This window comes from Ciconia boyciana, chromosome 6, assembly GCF_034638445.1.
Source record: "Ciconia boyciana chromosome 6, ASM3463844v1, whole genome shotgun sequence".
Taxonomy (NCBI): Eukaryota; Metazoa; Chordata; class Aves; order Ciconiiformes; family Ciconiidae; genus Ciconia; species Ciconia boyciana.
The window spans coordinates 43,283,421-43,305,159 of NC_132939.1; the positions used below are offsets into that span (position 1 = coordinate 43,283,421).

The window sequence follows — 21,739 nt, forward strand, 5'->3', positions numbered from 1 at the left end:
GACGCATTGGCAAGATAGACTTGAGGAAGACAGAACTGATTCAGCCTGCACTGTAGCTATTTTGTGAATAGCTTCATCTCCAAGCTCACCCACTTATTGTTTACTATGTTAAAAACATGTCAGTGAGAACAGTCTTCCTCAGGATCCTGCAACACAGACTTTGACTCTCATAGGGTTGATCAGATGTGATGAACACTAAACCAAAAATACGTGATTGCTCTTCTGAAACAAAACTGTGTTTTGTAAACTGACAAAATTGCTACATAGATGGAGAAAACTTCTGGAAAGTATATCCTGAAAGTAGCATGACTTCCACACTGTTGTGTGCATGGTATTGAGCAACTATTATTCTTTCCTTGGTCTAAGTCAAATATTGAATCTTTGATTCCAAACACTTAAATATTTTCTCGGTTACTTTTTGGCAATCTGGATGAATGCTTGATAATTACTTCCATTTTCCCATCCCCTTTTTCTCAAGGGAAAAAAAATCTGACATTAAACTCCAGTGTTATAGAATGTAAGAGCTTTGTACATGGAAGGACTGTGAGGGTAGGAGTCCTCAGCCTGGAGAAACAGAGGTCTTAAGAGACACAGAGGTCGTAAGAATCATGAGTGTTGTGGAGGAGATGCATAGGGATCGATTGCTCGCTGTCTCTTCCAGTACAAAAGCGGCATCAAACAGTGCCGGCAGATAGAAGGTTCAGATAAAAGGTGAGGTTTCAGATGAAACCACACAACGCGTCGTTATGCTGAGAAACTCTTTGCCACAGCATGTCATGGATGCAAGAAGTTCACGTGAGTTCAAGGGGAGACCAGCAAGGGTTATTAAATAACCAGACACTATCTCTGCCTTGGGAAGTCCCTCCAGACAGTTGGAGACTGGGAGAGGATTCAGGGAGTGCATCATTAAAAGCTCTCTGTAGTCTTAATGCTTTTCCTTGGGCACCCACTTTTGGCCACAGTCAGAGACGGGACATGAGGCTAGACAGACTCTGTGTCTGACCCAGCAGAGACATTCTTACATTTTCCTGTTCTCTGCATTCCAGTGCTTGCATCACAGCTTTAAACATTTCATGTCTGCCCACAAAGTGCTTCCCTAATGAAGGGGACAAACTCTGGTCTCGTAATACATAGTGAGACATTTTATTCTCCCATAGTATTAATAAGCAAGGAAACGTATACTGAAAAATTCAAGAAAGCAGACTTCTAATGTATGGCATACACAAAATGCACCTGCAATCTGTTATTTCAACAAACAGTAAGCTCATCTAATAATAATTTTGAAAATAGAGGTGTGGATACCAAAACACAGCTTTTCCAACTCTTTTAATGATCAGCTTTAAAAAAAACCCTTCCCACAAAGAGCAGGGGAAATCCAAGATGCTGAAAGGCAAAAAGAGCTTACATTCATGAGTCTGAATTTGGGGAATTTCCCTTTGTACTGGACACTGATAAAAAGTTAGTCGTTTAAACATCACACTATAATGCAGCTGCGGCAGCAATTACTCATCATGAGTATCTTAAACATCTTTTTTGAGATCAGTATATTTCTTTGCTTTAAAATTATACTCATTGAAGAGAGCACATGGAAACACTTTGTTTAGAAAACGAAGAGGGGTTTTGTTTTCCTGGCTGTCTGTACAGCTCATGCTGCTTTTCTCCAGTCTTCCGATATTTCCGTGCGTATCCTCGAACACACGTCGAACGTGTTTGAGGTTTTCCACGAACGCGAAACCCTTTCACCGGCCCGGCAGCCCGCAGCTTCCCCGCTTCGCCCCCCGCCGCGGGCCCGCCTGCCTCGCCCTCGGCTGCCGCCCGCCTGTCCGCCACGCAGCCGAAGGGGGCGGGCTGCCAGCCCCACTGGCTCAACGCGTTATAGCTGCCGTGCTGCAAAGGACTGCATTTTGCTCACGACGTAGGTGACGTGTCGCGACATGACAGCTCGCAGCTGCGCACCGGCCGCGGCGCCGCCGGTACCGCCGCCGGTACCGCCTGGTCCGCGCGCCGCGGCCAGCCGCCCTAGTGCGCATGCTCGGCAGAGGCGCGGCGGAGGCGGGCGGGAGGCGCAGGGGGAGAAGTGCCGCGGTACTCGGGCATGCGCAGTGGGGGAGGTAGAGCGTGACGGTGCGCGAGCTGTGTATTTCGGCGCCTGCGCGGGGCGCGTAACCCGGAAGTGCTCCGGCGGGTGCCCTGTCTGCGGTAGCGGTGGGGCCCTGCACGCTGTGAGCCCCTCGGCCGCGCCGTCCCGCTCCGCGCCCGCCATGTCCCGAGGCTCCAGCGCCGGCTTCGACCGCCACATCACCATCTTCTCGCCCGAGGGCCGCCTCTACCAAGTCGGTGGGTGTCCGGCCCCGGGGATGCCGCCGCTGAATTGCCCCGTCACGGGCCCGGCCTGCCCGCGCCGCCGCCGCTTCCTGCCGAGCGGGGCTGTAACCGGCTCGGAAAAGCTCCGCCGGGCCTGGCTGCCTTTAGGGAGGGGGGAAACGTGGCGCCTCCGGTGGCCGGGGAGTCTCGGTTCCCGCCGTGCCTGGTCCCGCGGTGTGCGGGGAGAAGCCTGGAGCAGCTGCGGTCCCGGTCCTGCCGGCGTCGGGGCCTGGGAAAGGGATTCTCGCATGAGATAAGGAAAGCTTAGAGCAGGGTAGGCCCCCTCGAGTGTCCCCTGCCACGGGGAGGCACCTCCTGTGATTTCACGGTGTTTAATTTCAGATGCTTGAAGACCAGACTAACAGTTATCCAGAAGCTGTTTCTTTCAGTTTATCTTGCCAAACTTATGAGCATTGTTCTTTGGAAACCGAGAACTACAATAGCTGTTTGAAATGGGACTTGAACTGCCTCAAACACTGTATGCCAGAGTGACAAAGTCATGTTTTGGAGGTAACCCATGCTCTCTCGTTACACCTGAATGCCATATGTTCTGTACATCATGGCCTGTGAGATAGCAGCAACCATCCTTTATTTCCAGGCTTAGAGCCATAGAATAGTTTGGGTTGGAAGGGACCTTTACAGGTCAGCTAGTCCAACTCCCCTGCAACGAGCAGGGACGTCTTCAACTAGGTCAGGCTGCTCAGAGCCCTGTCCAGCCTGACCTTGAATGTTTCCAGGGATGGGGCATCTGCCACTTCTCTGGGTAACCTGTTCTGGTGTTTCACCACCCTCATCGTAAAAAATGTCTTCCTTATATATAGTCTGAATCTACCGTCTTTTAGTTTAAAACCGTTACGCCTTGTCCTATCGCTACAGGCCCTACTAAACCATTCTGCAATTAAGCTGCAGCCTAGCTTCATCTTCTGTAAGCCACTGAATCTTTTATTCTTATTTTTACAGTGCACCAGATTCTGCAGAAGAGCCTTGTGGTGCTCCTTCTGCAGAATACTCTATAACAGCATAGTCAGCTCGCAGTCTGGCCAGACAGTTCATTGAGAGTGCTCCTGAAGGATCCTCACAACAGGGCCAGGTGAACTGTTTTGGCAGCATCATCCTGATGCCATCTTTCACTGGAGCTTAGTGGCTTTTCCCCAGCTGCAGTGGCTTCACTGCACGTGCATTGCACGGCGTGGCCATACATCCATCTGTTCTCCAGGAAAGGAGGTTGCTGGGACCAGACTGCATGAATTGTCCGTGGCAGCCAGTAGTTTCTTTTGTGTCTGCCCTGGAGTTTTTCTCAGGAAGAAGGCTATGTGGAATAGGCTTCATGAGCAGGCAGCCCAGTCTCGAGCAGTCCTTCCTCCAAGGAGCAACTAGGAAAGTGCCTGTGTGTAGGTGTCTATACACAGGTAGAAAGTTACCTGTACTAGATTCCTACATACAGGTGCTGTCCTATACCTGGAGCGTGTATAGGGCTTGTATGCAACTTGCGTAGTAAGCCTTATGCATATGGATGGTAGGGGCAGCACTTCCTCACAAAGGGTGTCAGTGGCTCTGTGATAGACAAGTCATGGGCTCTGACCTTCCATTGCCATTAAAACAGGCTGATTGATCTGCATCACCTTTCTGGCTGTTTCTGTGTTGCAGTACTACTTGCTGGGAACAGTTTCTGCATCCTGTAGCAAAGAGGAAACTGAGCCTGGGTTTTCTACCTCCTGGGTATATTCAGCAATTAGGTTAATGTGTGAGAAATGTGCAGTACCTCCATATCTTTTACCCATGTCTTAGAAGCAAGTATCTGCATGTGTATTTGAGAGCCTCTGCACAGAGCCTGAAGCTGTCTTAAAGATATTTTGAGTACCTATATGCTACGGGAAGAAAAATACGTAGGTGTGCATAGTTAACTTCAAGCCAGTATGAGCTCACTCTACCCGCAGCCAGGCTGATAACTCGGGCATGGTGCCACGCTAGTATCTCTGTTGGCCAGCATCTAGCCACAGCATGGGCAGAAAGCTCGTGTTTGCTTGTGGTCAAATATCTGAATTTAGCTTCTTTCTGTCTTTCATTCTTTTTGAATCCTGTACATCCTTGTCCATGTGCTGGATGCAGATTAACTAGGTGCTGTCAAGGATGGGCATGGACATGTGTTGCTTTAAGGCTGCCTTAAGACTTGAGGTTTTTCTGGAAGGTTTTCTGGAAGCACTGAACAGAGATTTCCAGCGTAGTGATATTGGACTGAAATGCCTGTGCTTTGCCTTAGATCTGTCTTCTGCTTCCAAAGTTCAAAAAGCTTTTGTGCCTTTGAAGTAATCTCGTTTTAGAAAAGTAACAGTTATTTCATATATATTTCTTGTTGCTGTGGTTGAAATTCTTCCGAGTATCAGTGTTGTCTTGCCACCTATTAGTTCCAGTCTTCAAAAGTGATGTTTCGTCTAAGTGGAATTTTGGGAGGTGAAGAAAATGATTATGTTCAAATTTCTGATTGTTCCGACATATTTGGGGAACAGCAAGGGACTGCTGTTTTCAGAAAGAATGTGTGCCCAGTACTACTGAAATACTTGCATAGCACAAAACAGGCTTAAACACCACTAGCAATATATGTACTTGGATTTCTTATAGCGTAAGAGCCCCTACACTTTTTGGCTTGTCCCTTTGAAAACTGAGTATTGCAGATGGTCACAGGAAGGGCGAGAAGAGACTGCAGTTCAGCAAGCCTTGTTGTCAGTATTTGTGAGCAAAAACAGTTTGCGAAGGCACCTATTCCTCTTCCCACCCAAGTGTCACAGAACGGTTGAAGTTGGAAGGAGCCTCTGGGGGTCGTCTGGTCCAACCCCCTGCTCAAGCAGGGCCACCTAGAGCCGGTTGCCCAGCACCACGTCCAGACAGGCGTTGAATATTCCCCAAGGATGGAGACTCCACAACCTCTCTGGGCAACCTGTGCCAGTGCTCGGTCACCCTCACAGTAAGAAAGTGTTTCCTGATGTTTGGATGGACCCCCTTGTGTTTCGGTTTGTGCCCATTGCCTCTGGTCCTGTTACTGGGCACCACTGACAAGAGCCTAGCTCTGTCCATCTTCTTTACACCCTCCCTTCAGATATTTGTACACATAAACAAACAAGTGTTGCAGAGCCCTGGCCTGGGGCTTCAAGCATGACCAGTTTGTGGACAGTGCTAGTTCATGTCTCACTGGGTTCTGTGCTTTGCTGCAGGCTAGCACTGATCATCCCAGGGAAGGTAAGTGAAGAAGTGAGTGAAGTTGTGCATCTAGCAGAGAGAAAAGAGGGAACATTCTTTATGGGATGTTTGGGTAACCAGCAAATGCTCTGATGCCTGAGAGTAATAAATACAGTGCCACAAATACATGGCAATCAGCCCTTCCACAACAGCAGATTGAACATTGAGATCCTGGTATTGCAAGATGCGTGTTTTCATTTTCAGATTATTCCTCTCCTGTTGTGCAGTTTCTTCCATAGATTTGAATGCAGCTTTTAAAACAGCTGAGTTTCTTGCTTCCGTTATTTTAGAAGATAGTTTTAGCAATTTGCTGTGCTGTTGGTTAGGCATGTTCTAAACTCCAGTCTTAATCACAAAGCTAACAAAAAAATCTACATTTAGCTAGTGTCTGAAACTTCCTTCTCCCAACCAGATATTAGAAAGTTCTGAATGTTTATCATATATTGTCAGATAAACGATTTTTAAAGTTGTTTCTCTTGAGGATTTTGAAACTATTAATCAAGGGAAATTTATTTCATGGATCACATCAAGTAAATCTTAATCCGTTACGTTTATCTGAACAATGCTGTTTAGTTGGCAAGTGCATAGGTTTCATTTTAAAAAGTTAATAAAAGCATTGTGGTGTTTGAACGTCAAGTCAGAAAATGTGATAGTAAGGTTAAAACCCATCTTCTGTGCCTGGTTCATCATTTCAGTTTTCATCTGTATCAGTTAAAATCTACAGAAGAAAATTACATCCTTGCAGTGATAGTAGTGCTTGAAATACTAAACTTCCGCATGTTAAAAAAATCTTATTTAAGGATTTACAGTTACTGTAGGTTTAGGTTGGACCGTTTTGGTCAAGAGCAGAACAGCCTTCTTGTTTTAAAACAAATTATGTTGCTGTTAAGCATTCTAACTGAACAAAAAGGCAAATTATTAGAAATATTTGAAGGGAAGCAGTGATAGTGGTTTTGTGAAGAGAGTCAGTGACTTAATTCCCATCAGAAAGTTCTTGTGTGCATTGTACTAACGACCTTAAAGACACAAAGTATTGCACAAATATTAAAGTATTAAAAAGGCCAGAACTTGATGAGATTTCTGTGTTGGGGGAGGTGTGTCCGAGTTATTTGTACTAATATCTCTAACATTGTTTCTTATTAACTTTTGTGTATTTTTCTAGAATATGCTTTTAAGGCCATAAACCAAGGCGGACTGACGTCTGTAGCTGTTCGTGGGAAAGATTCTGCAGTAATTGTAACACAGAAGAAAGTACCTGTAAGTAGTCTGTTTTTGAGGGGGAGGCTGGAAGGGGATGAGAAAAAAGGTGGGGGTGAGACTCTGCAACACTGATATTATATTTATTAGCATTGACACATATTGCTGTTTGAATTGAATATCTTATTATTGTTCTGCTTACTACAAGTTCTAGCTCCATTTAGTGCTCAATTGTACATTTCCTCACTGGTTTTCTCTGTGGTTGTTGAAGGGATAAAGCTAAAATATGAAGTTGGTCCTGCTGTACTTTAGCATGCATACACTGCTCTGGCTTGTGAGGGCTGAGTGGTCCATAATCAGTTTAGTGATTTCTTTAATTCCTACTCAGAAAATGTTATACCAATAGCATGCAGAACAGATTTTCATGAGTGTTTCAGCACAGTGGTGATGTATTGTTGACAAAGGGGGAAAATTCTTGCGTTTGAAGGGCAGCATGCAATAAGAGTGCAAGTTTTTGTATGTGTGTTCTCAAAGTTTTGTCAGCAGGAAAAGGAATTTGATGTTGGTCATGCTCTAGCTGTCATCCTTTTCCAAATATTGCGGTTTTTTATCTTCCCTATTCTCCTCTTTCTTCCTTTACATGCCTATAGCAGTAAACGGTGGAGAGCCTGAAAGACAATTTTTAGCTATTAGTTGATTCTTTCGGGCTCTTCTGTAGATACCAGAGCATCCGGAGTCTATCTTTTTTTTTTTGTACTTGAAGGACAGTGTTTTCTATTAGATTATTTCTATTTCCTCTTTAGGACAAGTTACTGGATTCCAACACAGTGACTCATTTATTCAGAATTACTGAAAATATTGGCTGTGTGATGACAGGAATGACAGGTATTTAATTCACCATCTTTTTAAGTATCTGAAGTGTGTCAGATTTTTTTGTGTAGTTCACCAACTTCACATCCCATAGAACAAATAAGTGCTCTAGGAGATTTATTCCACTCAGTCTGGTTTTGGAGAACTTGTCTAGTTCTGATGTGTATATTTAAAGACAACTTAGAGTTGGGCCTGGAATTTGCATTCTCAAGCAATGCTAGGAATAAATGTGGTACATGTTCAGTGAAATTAATATTAGTTCTTTCTCTCTAGCTGACAGCAGATCCCAGGTGCAGAGAGCCCGCTATGAGGCTGCTAACTGGAAGTACAAGTATGGCTATGACATCCCTGTGGATATGCTGTGTAAAAGGATTGCAGATATTTCTCAGGTCTATACACAAAATGCTGAAATGAGGCCTCTTGGTTGCTGTAAGTATAGTATATTAAATTAATCTTTTCTGTTTCTTGTTGAAGCTTGCAACTTCAAGTATAAGAAATTCTTACCCATTTTCAAATTGTGCAAGATATGGATGTAGCTGAAGGAATAAGAGGGATGAACAGCCAAATGAGAGCGCAGTTGGAAGTCTTGAATTGGAGCCATGATTTTACCATTGACTCAGCATTTGAATTGGAGTAAATGATTTAGCCTCTTTAAAACATGTGATACTATTTCACCTTAGTTTGTGGGGCCTAGTCTGTTTGCACTGCACAGTGATGTCTGTGAATGGGAGATGCTCTTTTATCGGTGTCTGGGTAAATATCACTGTTAAAACAGGCATATGGAGAGTGCAATTATGCTTGTGCAGATTTTGTGGCTTTTTTATCTAAGTAGTGTGTATAGGACAAAAATCTGCATAATTTTTGCTCTTAACCATGATATATATAATGTAGTGAAGTGCTTAAAAATATTTCACTTGCAAACGTTTCAACACCAGTCTTATTTTATAACAGCAAATGCAGCTTAAGTAAAAAAAAAAAAAAAAAGCATGTAAAGTTGTCTTTTGTAGATATTCCTGGTCATCTGTGTGTTCTGAGGTTGGTTCTGACTTGTTTTTTCTCTTACATTTGGCTGTGAGCAAATTATAACTCTGCTGTTAGGCTGTCCGGGAACTGAGATAAAAGACTTAATGTTTCCTCAATTACTTTTTCATTAAACATTCTGTCTGGGTTTCTTTTTGCTTGGGTTTTTTTTTTTTCTTTTAAGGACAGTAGTTTCAGAATTGATGAATCACTTCTCGTAATCGTAGTAGGCACTAGCACTTCTCACTAAAGAGGTAACGTTCAGGGTTGCGCCACAGTTTCCATGATGGGGCAATTTTCCTATGCTTGTATGCTTGTAATGTTCAGGAATGATTGTTTCTTTCTTCCCTTGGCATTTCCCATGCCTTGATACTACTGGAAAGTGATTTTTTTTTTTTAAAAAAATACATGAGTGAAAATGTGTTTTTCTTAAGTTTCCTTAACCTTTTTTTGAACAGATGATGGGAATTTTTTTTTCTGTTGTAGTAATAGCTGCTCAGAAGCTTATCAGCTATAACTACTAGTTAAAAGTTATGCAAGTGTAAAGAGAAAATAATTTAAAACCTCAACCTTGTTCTGTTTTTTTTTTTTTAAAGTATTGCTTTCGAGTTATTTTTAATATGCATATTGAGACTATACAACTGTAAATCTAGAAGTGTGGGTGAACACAGATGCATTTCAGTGATGTGACCAGTTTGTGTTACTTGAAACCTGTCCAACTTGAAAGCATTTAGTCAAACGGTCTTCAAAGACTCAGTTTTATGTTCTGATATTTCCACGTTTAATTTCAGATATTTTTTTTCCCTTTAAAGAAAAGAGGAAAAGGGATGTAGTGCAGCGTTTCTCAGGATTACAGTCGGGAAATCTAAAGTTGATCAACATATTTGTAAAGTTGCTTTCTGGTAAAAGGCATATGTTAATAGAACTATTGTTTACACTTTTAAAGTGTCGTACAATACACAGGAAGTGAACTGTGGCTGGGTTAACTTTGTATCGGGATTGAACTTGGGTATTTCCTGACTTTGTGGTTCTCTACACACTGAGAGAAATGTTTCTATGTTTAATGAGTAGCCTTCTTTGGGAATGATAGAAATCTAGTTTGCACTAAACTGAGTTGCACACCTGGTAATGAGATGCTGGTAAGAAATGGCAAATTAGAGATAAAGAAGAAATCACAGCTCTGGGTATTGGACTGGTTCCCAAAAATGTATTGCTGTGCATGCACATGTTTCAAGGGAGAGGAGTATCTATTCTATTCTTCAGTTGAATTAAATTGTTAAAATTGGGGAAAGAAATAAATTAACAAATTTTCTCTTCAAGGTATGATTTTGATTGGTATCGATGAAGAACACGGCCCTCAGGTATACAAGTGTGATCCGGCAGGTTACTATTGTGGATTCAAGGCCACAGCTGCAGGAGTTAAACAGACAGAGTCAACCAGTTTTCTTGAAAAGAAAGTAAAGAAGAAATTTGATTGGACATACGAACAAACAGTAGAGGTAGGCCAGCAGAGGGAAATAACGGTTTGTTAACGTATTTTTAATGAATATGGTGTATGTAGGCTTGTGATATAGAGGAATGCAGTTAAGACATTTCCTGTTTTCTTACAGTTCTGTATTGCTGCCAGAGCAAGTATAGCTATTCCAACCAGAAAATGGTTTTACTTGGCAAGTGTTTAAATAGTCATCTAATCTGCTTTTTTCTGCTTTACATTAGCTGAAGCAGAATCTATAACTGTAGCACTCCCACTGTAGCTGGTGGTTGGTTGCTACAGTGCTTGATTCTGGGGATACCAGTACAATTTTCTTCTAGTGGCACTTAAAACAATCTTCATGTTAGAAAGCATGTCAAACAGGACGGGGTAGTGCTTGTCTGTCAGTTCAGTAAATATAACACCACTTGTTATGCCTACTGTGAAAACTGTTGTTCAAGGCCCGTTATAAAAATGTATCCCATTTATAAAATGGGTCAATGAACTTATTTTGTAATCATCCTTACTCTTTCACTTACACTGACTGTAGAGATCTGTCTAAACAGTCCTCTTCCATGGCCCACCTGTTTCTCTTGCCAGGCCGCCTTCTCTCATAATGTTGTGCTTCCTGCACCACAAGATCAGCAGTTGAAATGAGGAATAACCACCTAAGCAATTGACCCCCCTGTAAGATTAAACAGAGAATTGTAACATGTGAATGCTATGCAGATTCAGACCTTCAGCTAAATTACTTCTGAAGTCTGCATTTCTGAAGTACTGTGAAAGTACCATTTAAACGGAAAGTTCTTCAGCATAAATTCATAAGTTTTATATGTGTATCTTAATAAGTACTGATTTCCTTAATATATGATTCCTTTAAAGAGAAGATCCTGAGAGGGTTGAATAATCATAGCATACTGAAATTGAATGTACTTGGAATTCCCTCAGAGACCCTTTTTTTAATCCTGGCTAAATAATTTTCACATTAAATGTATTTTTCTAACACTGCTCGATTATACTGTGCCTGTCTCTTAGTTGAGCAGTTGGAGGTAGATGAAACAGTCTTTTCATATTCTTGTTTTTAATTCATAAAACTTCCATGGTATGGTGCAAATACTTAATTGGCCATTAATCTGCCAGTCCAATCCTGGATGCGCTTCTATACCTTTTTGTTGTCTTTGTTAAAATGCTGAAATTGTGAATGTAGATCAGGCACTGTTACTCTGAAAGTCATCAGTGACAGGGAGAAGCAAGTCTTTCAAGCAAAAGCAAGAATCACGTTTTTGTAATGTTCTTCACACACATGCTGCCTTTTTTTTAAAAGCTTGTGGTGCGTTAGAGGTAATGCTCCATGGATAAGTTTTGGATTTTTTTGTTGGGTTTGGTTTGGTTTTTTTAACAACTTGGCAGTCTTCTGATAAGACATCTATATAGTCCTTGGTTTTCTACACTTCCTAACACATTACTGATCAGAATTAAATGCCAGCATGTCAGAATAACTGATTTGATAAGCATCTGGCTACACAGCTGTTTTATGGAACTTCTTTTTGTGCTCAATCATCATTTTAGGAATACATCTTTAGCATTATGATGGCCCTACTGCACGGTTAAGTATGAGTGAGGTTGCAAAGAACATCTTTTGAAACAGGTGATGATTACGATGGAAAAAAAAAAGTTAAGCCATGATGAAATGCAGCTTTTAAAAACAGCCAACGTACTTTTAATTACCAGAAGAAAGGCCAAAATGGAAGCTACGCAAGCGACGTGTGCTTTGAATAATCTTGGACTGTAATGATGGTGTCTGTCTTGTTTGCCACTAATGAAGCACGTTCTGTCCTTGGGACCTGGGGTTTTAATCTTTGCATGATAAAAGGTCTTGGTTTTGTTGTGGGTTTTTTTTTCTGCTACAAAAATGACATGTCCCTTTGGTTTTTGTAGATTTGGCTTTTTAGGGAGAGGACCAGAGAGGGACTGTATTCTGTGACAAGGGAAACTATTTGAAACTTTTCAGCTGAGGTTTTGAGATGGAAGGAAATAACTTAAAACTAGAAGGAAGGATAGTTGTTAATGCTATGTCTATTAAAAAAAAAAAAAGCCTTAGTGCTTTCTGTTTAATGATAGGGTTTTTTGTCATCTTTCAGACAGCAATAACATGCCTGTCTACTGTACTATCCATTGATTTCAAACCTTCAGAAATAGAAGTTGGTGTAGTTACAGTGGAAAATCCTAAATTCAGGTAAGTGATCAGTATTGATAAAACTTGGTGTGTTTCTCTGGTTGTGTGCAATTAGTTTTAACTTCTTGTGTAATGGTAAATAGAGAAAAAGATAAATGTCAGAAGCTGAAGTTTTGGAGGTTTGTTGTTTTATTTTTTACTTGTAACTCTTCAAAATGTGTAGGGGTAAAAGACACTGTTTTAAAAAAACCAATATCTTAACACAGTTTTAAAATGTTTGACATGGTTAAGGGATCCAGTAGAGAAAAGTGTTGTCTTTTGTTTCTTGAAAGGGTTTTGCTTTATGTGATTATTAAAATGTCATTACATCTGGTCTAGGTGATTTTTCATGCTTAAAAGAATAAAAATTTTTATTTGTGCTAGTATCTGGAGCCCACTTCCAAATCATAGTCATAACAACTAACACAGTAAAGTCTGTTTTATATTAGGGAAAATTTTGCAAGTCCCTTAATTTTTTTAATCCTTTTTGAAATGGAATCTTTAAATGACTCTTGCTCATCTTGTAATTGTAGCAGTTTTTAACATCTCCAGTATATAGTTAATAGAGTATGAATTTGTATGATTCAAAATATTCTATTTAAATTTGACAAGATGAAAGGATCCTGGATTTAAAAATCACTGCAGTGATTTGGAACTGGCTGAACTTTTACTTTCCGAGTACGCTGCATTCCCACCTAGCATGAAAGGAAGACACCTGCAATTTCCTCCCTCCCCCGTTATTGCCTGAATCTGAGTGCGGTGCACTGTGTTCGGCAATGTTACTTGGTCAATCTGTCGAGACACCACCTGGAAATCTTCCTGTTGAGGGCCATACCTCACATCAGCTACAGTGTCCTTGACAGCCTTCTGATGACATAATGTGTAGCTGCAGAAGTATGCATGAAATGTGGGAGAGTAAGTTTTGGGGTGCTTTTGTTAATGCAAAAAGACCCTTTAGATATATCTTACCTAAAATTTAGTTAAGGCTGGCTTGCTGCAGAGGAGTTCGGTTATTTCTGCTGTAGTCTTTCATTACTTTTTTTAAATTAAAAAAAAAAGAGAGGAACAGCTAGGTGGGAAAGAAAAGTTCTCTGCCGCTTTAGTCTAGCTACTTTGTTGGTGGGGACTGGAGAGAGGCTTCAAAACTTTGGGTCCTACAAGTGCAGTCTTTTGAGTGCTTCCTAATGTGTTTAAAGTTGACATGGTGATGTTGGGTGTTTTTGCATTTGGTGGTGTGTATTTAGGACAACAGAATAGCATGGCATTTTTGAGAAAGCATGCAGGAGCTGCATTACCCCTTTGCTACTGCTGCTCAAGAGTCAAGTGCTAGCTTTCTGCCAAACTTCATTTACCAGTCTTATGTCCCTTTCAGAAAGGATGGATAACAAGCAGAGGGAGAGGGCTATGAAAACCTGTGTCACCCTTGGAGTAATCATACAAATTACCATACCCATTCTTCTCACCAGGTCCCAGCTTGCAAATGTATTACTCATGAGGAATTACCTGTTCTTTTTCTACCATTTGTTACCTCTTTGCTCTCTAGTGCCTTTGATTCTTCCTTTATTTTTCAAAAAGAATTGGAATGTCGGCCTGTGGCCCTGGCAGCGGGGCTTTAAAAGCCTGAAAGATATATTGTATAAAACTTACTTGTGTAGATATTAGAGCTTGTTGTAATATTGGAGCTTAAGGGGAAGAATCATTTAAGCTATTTAAGATTTCTTTTTGTTCTTTCAGGATCCTTACAGAAGCAGAGATTGATGTGCACCTTGTAGCTCTGGCAGAGAGAGACTGATTAGCATTCTCCTTCCCATTGTCTGTGGTTCTGGCCAGGATATTTGGTGAAAAGAAAACACTTACTAATGACTTTAGATTATGGGTGGAAAACAATGTTCACTATATGATGTATTTTACTCTGTACAAATAAAACAGAGGTTTTTGAAATACTTGGTGTCTCCTTTTAATGTAATTTTTTTAACTTTCAGTTCTATGAAATTCTTATCAAAAGGCTTGATGACTTTGAATTTTCTGTGATGATTGCTTGCCTTTTAGTTGTATTTTAAGAGAAATTTTATACTCTGCGCTGTATTTTTCATCTGAGCTATTTGGCTCCTAGTGTAAAGTTTTCTGTCAGATTATGTGGTTTGTGTGTCTTGAGATAATTCTTACATTTACATGTGTTCTCTTCTTGCCCTGATGTTGAAAGGCTTGTAACATGACTGGTTTAACTGTGGGGGGAAATTAAGAAGGTCTTAGTATTTTCTCAGGTTTCTATGAGGTTATAGAACAAAAGTTGAAGGAAAAAACTTGAGCTGCAATTCCCAGTGCATTCCTTTAGACTGATTTATTTGGGGTGCAGGTAGTGAATTTAATGGACATCTGCTATAATTAAACAGCTCTGAAGCTAACATTTATTTAGGGGAACTCTTCATACAGTGTACTTTGGGATTTTGGCTGTTTGTCACCTACCTGGTTTTGAGGCTTTAGGCAGTGCCAGAAACAATGTTGGGGCTGGGTGGGGCCAATAGACAAAGTCCATCAACCAGAATGTCTCTGGGAAGCAATTCCCTTGCTCCTTCAGAGGTTCTGGGTTTGGAGAAAAGAGAAGACTGCAAAAACTTGAGTCAAAGTGAAAAAAAATGCGTTTTTGTTTTGCTGCAATTGAAGAGGTTTCAGCCTCAGCAGCAAAAAGGGAGATGATGTTGTGAGGGAGGAGACACTGAGAAGAAAGGGAACATTACCAGGCATTTTTAGCTGTTGGGTAGGCATGAGAGTCTTCTTGGAAGAATGCCAAGCTAATACGACTTAGCTCCTTACCTTCATTCCTCTGCCATGCTATTCCTATATTGGCTTTAATTACTCCAAAATTCTCTTTGATTTTTTTTTTTGAGACCTTTGGGGAAGGCCTCATAAGTCATCAGAAACTGGGATTGCTTAATTTTTTTCTTTTTGCTTTACAGTTAAAGCCCCTTGAATGTATATTTTTCAAGTTTGTTGTAGTAAAGGAGATGCAATTCTGTGTTTGGTGGTTTTAATAAAAGATAATGCTAACCTTATGTGATAACTGACTTGAGGAGATTCAAATGTACTGTGAATTGTTAACTTTACAAAGCTTCCTGAATTTCCATTAGCACCTCCAAATTTCAGCTTCCCTCATGTCAGACAGTGTAGTATAAATGATAAGATGAAGCCACCCTTGCTTCTGGTTTTAGGTTGGTTATCTGAGAATTCTGTGTAGTTTTGTGCAACAATTGGGACGACAAATACTAATGGCACATTTGGAAGGGTCTGTGTCATTCCAAGTGACAGCTGAGTTTCTGAAACTTCCTAGGACCTTTCTTCCTAATACTCCAATTGTATAACAACCTGGAGTTCGAGTAGACTTAAGTCATCATTTACTCTGCCATAAAATATAATTCACTGATGCTTTATTCTTGATCAGCTTTAATTATGTAATAACATTTCACTAATGACTTCTGGAACAAAATAAAAGGAAGATGACAATCGGGGAGCCATATGACTAGAGCACACTTGCATAGTATTTAGTATTAAAACTCCCTGCAACACCTTTAATTCTAAATTTTGGAGCTTGTATGTGATTTTATAACTCAGGTGGTGGTTCTGAGAGCAATGGGTGTTTGTTCATGCCTTACGCTTTTGCAATGCAGAACATCCCATCTTGTGTTCAGAGGTGATGAAATAAGCTGTCTACAATATATTAACTGGAAATGTTGCATCTTTTTTTTTAATAAGCAAAGTTAAAATTGCAGCAAATGAAATGCCATTTTTGCTAGTATTTTGTCCTGTAGTGAAAGTTTATGGTTCTCTTTTCATACTAATGATGGGGATTTTTCTTTTTCAGTCAAAGCTTTTTGTTGTTTAAGATAAGGCAGCTACGCAGATGGGGATACCTGACCTAATGGGAAAACCCCATGTATTACACATACACGTGATCACGTTCCTCCCACCCTGGAGCAGATAGCACCTGCAACCAAACTGTATCAGCCATGGCTGGTGTTGAACTATATCTGGTATCACCTGCTGTTCAAACCTGGCAGTTGCAGAGAAACTAGAGTATGCCTGACATGATCCTACCACTTCTGGTTTGGGTAGAGCTTATCAAGAGTGGTACCCGATTTGGGCTCGCTCCATATATTTGTGGTTTGTTGTGCCAGTGCTGAAAACTGGTAGATGCAGTTACAGTGTGAATGCACAAGTAGTTAAGCAGGAATAGGATCAAGTTGTATTCACATACTAGACCCAGATCAGTGTTAGCTGTACTAAACTCGGACTGGCTCTACACAGCCTTGTAAGTGTGTCCACGTTACATTCCCAGTACTATTTATTTGTGGTGCAGAGTGTAACGATGCAAATGCCAAGTACGTGCAGTCAGCCTAGGTAAATCAGTATTTATTGGACTCTGTGAAAAGCATCTGGATTTCTTATGAGCAACGCCCCCCGCCCCCCAGGGGGGCCCCAGAAGCAGTATCGGCATGTATTACAGACAGAAATAGCTTAACAGGGAATCTTAGCATAAATAGTCTCTGGGTCATCAGGAGCTGTCTGTGTATTCATCCTGGCAACAAGAGATGTTAAGGCAGGCAGTAATGAACCTCTCTAGGATTTCAGATACTACTTAAGTGCAACATGTGGTACTGAATCAACTTGTAATGCACAATGTTAGACCGTACCTTTTCACTCTAAAGCCTTCGGTGATGACAGTCTAAGCACAGAGAGGTGGATGGGGAGTTCAAGTGGAGCAAGTACGTGTAGCTAGATTACAGCAGTTTTAATGACATGGAATAATACACTGCATTCTTCTCTGTCTTCTCTGTCCTGTTTCTCATTAAGCCAATGTCCACATGTACCAAATAAATATTTTGGTTCAGTGCACATTGTTGGAAGTAAGATGAAAGAACTAGATATGTAGCTTGCTGGCATCTGAAAAAAAAAAATTAACTTTGCCATTATTTTTTTTCCCCTCACACAAGCAAAGCCTGCTATTTTGAGTTCTGCAAAACAGGAGCCTTGTTGGCTCACAAGATCAAGTTTTGTGAAGTGTATCCATGACAGCGTTCATGTTTTCTTCTAAAAAAATCCTGCACTACCAGGGTAATAGCGGTAGGGGCATTGCTTTTCATTTTGTAATCAGTGATTTTTTTTTTTTTTTCAGATGGGAAGTTCTTAAATTGTCATAGCTTGTTCCAGCCAGTTCTTGCTAGTAACAGTTTGTTCTATCCTCTTGTTTTGCTGTAACCTAAACTATTTGGAAACCATGTAAGACATCCTGTAGTTCAGGATCCGTTGGAACAGTGAACTTAAACCTCTCATGCCCAAACTAAAACAAGGATCATCACATGCTTATGGAAAGCTGCTTAAAGTAGTGTCTGGATATTGTTTGTTTATCATGATTCTCACATTTAAAAAAAAAACTAAACACTTCCTCCTGTCCTCTGTACTATGTCTGTACAGATAAACTTGCATTTCTTAAACAACTGTCAAAAACCTCAGTTAATAGTATTTGCTGCTGCTCACCAAGCTTTTCTTCGCATAGTAATCTTTTCTCTAGTAGCAGGCTTACCTATGTCACCATCATCTATGAAAATTCTGTGCTACACTCTCAAATATGGGAACTGTAATGTACTTGACTGTAAACCTGGTGAATAAATAGACCCAGCATATCACTAAGTCAAAATCCAGCTAACTGTGTTTGGCACAATTGAGTCATCTACGAAGAAGTGTGTGCTTCCATTTTTTGGGTTAGTATTTTTCTCCCAGTCCTTTTTAGAACCTGTCAGCTGTAGCTGAGCTTCCCAGCGCTGCAGATGCACTACACGGCCTTGCTGTGCAACTCATTGTGGCTTAGCTGACAGAATATACGTTGAACCACAAGCCTCTGGAGTAAACCTTCCTAGCTAAGGCTTTAGTGGCTAGGTACCCAGTGCAGATTAGGACATACAAGCCAAGCTGTGATTTTTTTTTTTTTTTTTTTGCCAGCAAATTATATCTCTTTGTTTTTTCTCCCAGAAAAGTGCCTCTTGTGACACCCATTGTCATAGAGAGTTGTGAACATAAGGTATTTAATCCTTTACAGGATTCCTTGGACTAGAAAGCAACCCTCTGTCATGTTAGGGAGTCAAACTTGGTAGCTGTGGATGGAGAAACATGGCATGAATGTGCATGGACTGGGATTGCGTGGCCAGGAATGGGAATTCCTTTGGGTGACACCTGCTGTTGCTGTGATGTCTGCAGGTATGCTCGCCCTCCTCCCTGTTTTGATCCCAGCTATGTCTGCCCTCTCCCTTCGGCCAGCACCGATGCTCATTTACATTGGTAATGAGCCGTTCTGTTTGCTAAACTGATGGCAAACGTTGTTTGGTTTGGTTCAGTTCTCTGTTGGATTAGTGACCTGAATCGGCTCACTGTAGGATCAAATTGGCTGTAGTGCTGGTGTAAAGGAGGGAAGAGGGAAATGGGATTGCACTGCCTCTGGTTTAAGCTGCTGTGGAAACCACAGCCTGCATCACCAAAGGGACAGGAGTAGGCTGTGTCTCATTATCCCCTTGACTACTCTTTGACTTAAACCTATATGATGACACCTGGTCCACCAAAGGGGTATTTGCCTCTGTCAGCAGGTGACACAAGCCTTCATTTGAGCAGCATCAAGACTACCCCTTGACTAGGCAGGGTCTAGTCTGAAGAAGGTTTCTTTGGAGATGGTGCTGTTACAGCAGCTCCTCCCCAGTTCCTCTGCTCCTATACCCGTTGTGTAGCCCAGCCATTTCCAGGGCTACTGGGGGAACCTGATTTGGAAATGAGTCTAAGTTTTAAAAAACTAAAATTAAATTAGAAAATCCATCCAGAGAAGTAGCATGAGCTCAGTTTGGACAATAGTCGTACCAGCACAGGGGGCAGTGCAGGACAGGATCCATAAGCAGGGTCTGGTTAAACTAGTGGTGCATCTGGTAGGAGTGGCAGTCAAAATCCTCCCTTGTAAGCAAGTATTCTTCCTCAGGGAGACGGGGGATATCAGTTCTCTGAATCTGTCGAAGCTTCCTTTCTGGAGTCTAACTGGAGGCTGGCATGGCCAGCCAGGCAGGGGGTCTGTCCGGCAGTGCAGCTCTAGGGCATTTAGGAAGGTAGAACTTCCAACAAGGTGTCAAGAAAACCTACAGCAAGTTGGCTGCCAAAGGGCACAGCTGCCTTGCATTGGGTTTTAGCCCAAGTAGAATGGGCAGCGTTTCTTTTGTTCCCTTTTCCATCTGCATCCCTTAAACCACTTGTAGCTGTGCATACCTTTAGGGTGTTGTGAATAAATTTATTTGCATTGAATGTTAGCCTAGTTTCAGTTAACAGTATTTGGAAATGCCTGGCTGACAGAAAAAAACATTTCTTACCTAAGGATGTGGTGAACCTTGAAAATAGGCTACCAGGTTAGCTTAGTTACTCGCTACCCCTGAAGGTAACAGGATGTGCCTGTACGAAGGCTGGAGGGTTGCTGTTGAGCAGAAGGGATGGGCGAGAAAGGAGGATTTTCAGTGATGACCAGGAAGGCTGCCTGACTTGCCATGAGGTCGTGGCGAGCTGCCTGAACCCTCCGTCTCCAGTGGATTTCTCAGCCCGTAGCTCCTGGTTGCTCTGCCTGGTGGGTGTCTGCATGCATGAGATGCTTGTTGAATGCTTGTTAGAAGATTAGATGATGATATTCCCTGTTCTTATCTCCAGGAGAAGTTTCCATTACCAACCTCTCTTACCTAGTAACAAATCAAGTAAATACAGTATAGAATAGTGTAAGATTAGCTTTGTAAGTGCAAAAATAGTTATATCCCTTGGGTGACAACAGTACTCACCAGGAAGTAATTTTTTTTTAACTTTTTTTCCTACTTTGAGTACTTTGCACTGACACCTACATCTTTCTCACTCCAACGCAGGAAACAGACATGAGCTCTTGTGTAGGTAGTTCAGTGGGGGACATCTGCCTCAAGTGCAGTAATGGTCCATAAATTCAAAGGCAAGAGTTACAGAGATGGACTGCAAAATAAGTCTAGCGGGGGGGGGAACCCAAATGTTGTGAATGTCCTGGCATCCAGGTGAGGGTTTTGATGGTCTGAAAAAGTTGTCCAGAAAAGGAAGATAACAAAAAGAATTAGTGATAAGTAGCATTAGAAGTGGTCTGTATTACAGGAATGAAGTAGCAAAGGTCCTTCCCCTTTGATTTTAAGAGGGGGATTTAGTTATTAATAGAGAAAAATAAGATAAAATGGATTTTTCTGCTCTCTGATGCTAGACCTATCGACAAACAAAAGCACGTGCAATGCATTCAGCAGGAGGACGATTGAGAAACTGCTTCTGTTGATGAAGCACATATTTGCAAAATGAGGTTACAGCCTTTATTTCAGACGCCGATAATAATGACTATGTGATGCTTTCCCACTTTGGTAGCAAATCAAAACACATACCATCACAATACATGAACACTTGTGCTTCGTAACAAGAACCAACGTGTGTGGATGGGTACGTGCTGTAATCCCACTCTGCCAGGAGTGTGGAGCTTTCAAAAGGGCTGGCAAGGCCAAGGTGTGCTGTAAGAGCAAAGTGGGCAAAGGGGCTTGTTTCAGCTTCCAGGCTCAGGTTCTTGATGTTCAGCTCTTGGTGTGAACAGGCCAGGGCATGGGTCCACAGCGGCTTTACCAGGTCCAAGTCGGAAACGGCTGCCTTCAGTCACTGTGCGGTGCCATGCCATCTCTTGTGCCAGCAATGGCATCCTTGTGATTGCAAGCTGACCCAGTTCAGGGAGTCCATCTGGGCCAGTACTTGTCCCTTCTTCACTGCAGGATTAACTTTTGCCTGGCTCAGCTCACCATACAGCTGCATGAGCTCCAGTGTTTGTAAAAGGGAGAGGATAAGATCTTGTGGAAACAGGGAGGGTAGGACCCAGTTTAGCACAGGCTGATGTTTTATCATCCTGTCAGAGTGCAAAAAGCATGCCCCTCGATTTGGTTGTGCCACATACTGCGGGTTGCCATGGTTATCTTGTGTTGGTATTTTAAACCATTTTGAGATGGATAGTTACCTAGGAGAATAAACAATTGCTCTTTGCCAACTGCACGCACATCGCTAGCGCGTGGCACTCTCCAGCAGTAAAAGTACAATCCTCCAGACGGTACTTCAGCCCGCTCTGCAGGTACCTAGTCATTCACAGCCATACAACGCGTGTGAAACTCTTTATGCATGTGCTTCTTTCACTTTTGCGTAAAGCGGGTGGTTGAAAGGGCTGGATTTAAGAGCTGCGGTTGCTGGCTGGAATCGTTCCTGCTGGTGAAAGGCTCGTGCTCCCTCCCTCTGCTCTTGACAAATATCGTAGAGCTGCT

General features: G+C 41.8%; 1 protein-coding gene across 3 annotated transcripts; it reads left to right on the forward strand.

Annotated features, from left to right (window-relative positions):
- Nucleotides 1-1,892: 1,892 nt before the first annotated feature.
- PSMA6 (proteasome 20S subunit alpha 6) lies at nucleotides 1,893-14,314 on the forward strand. Of its 3 annotated transcripts, none has more exons than XM_072864910.1 (7): nucleotides 1,893-1,915; nucleotides 6,761-6,855; nucleotides 7,599-7,680; nucleotides 7,939-8,094; nucleotides 10,006-10,184; nucleotides 12,298-12,392; nucleotides 14,106-14,314. In XM_072864910.1, the coding sequence occupies exons 3-7, from the start codon at nucleotides 7,665-7,667 to the stop codon at nucleotides 14,161-14,163; spliced, it is 504 nt and encodes a 167-aa protein (XP_072721011.1). In that variant the 5' UTR covers nucleotides 1,893-1,915; nucleotides 6,761-6,855; nucleotides 7,599-7,664; the 3' UTR covers nucleotides 14,164-14,314. The 3 variants fall into 3 exon arrangements, with proteins under 3 accessions (XP_072721011.1, XP_072721012.1, XP_072721013.1); XM_072864911.1 differs by lacking the exon at nucleotides 1,893-1,915 and adding an exon at nucleotides 2,149-2,337; XM_072864912.1 differs by lacking the exon at nucleotides 1,893-1,915 and adding an exon at nucleotides 5,180-5,326.
- Nucleotides 14,315-21,739: the final 7,425 nt, after the last annotated feature.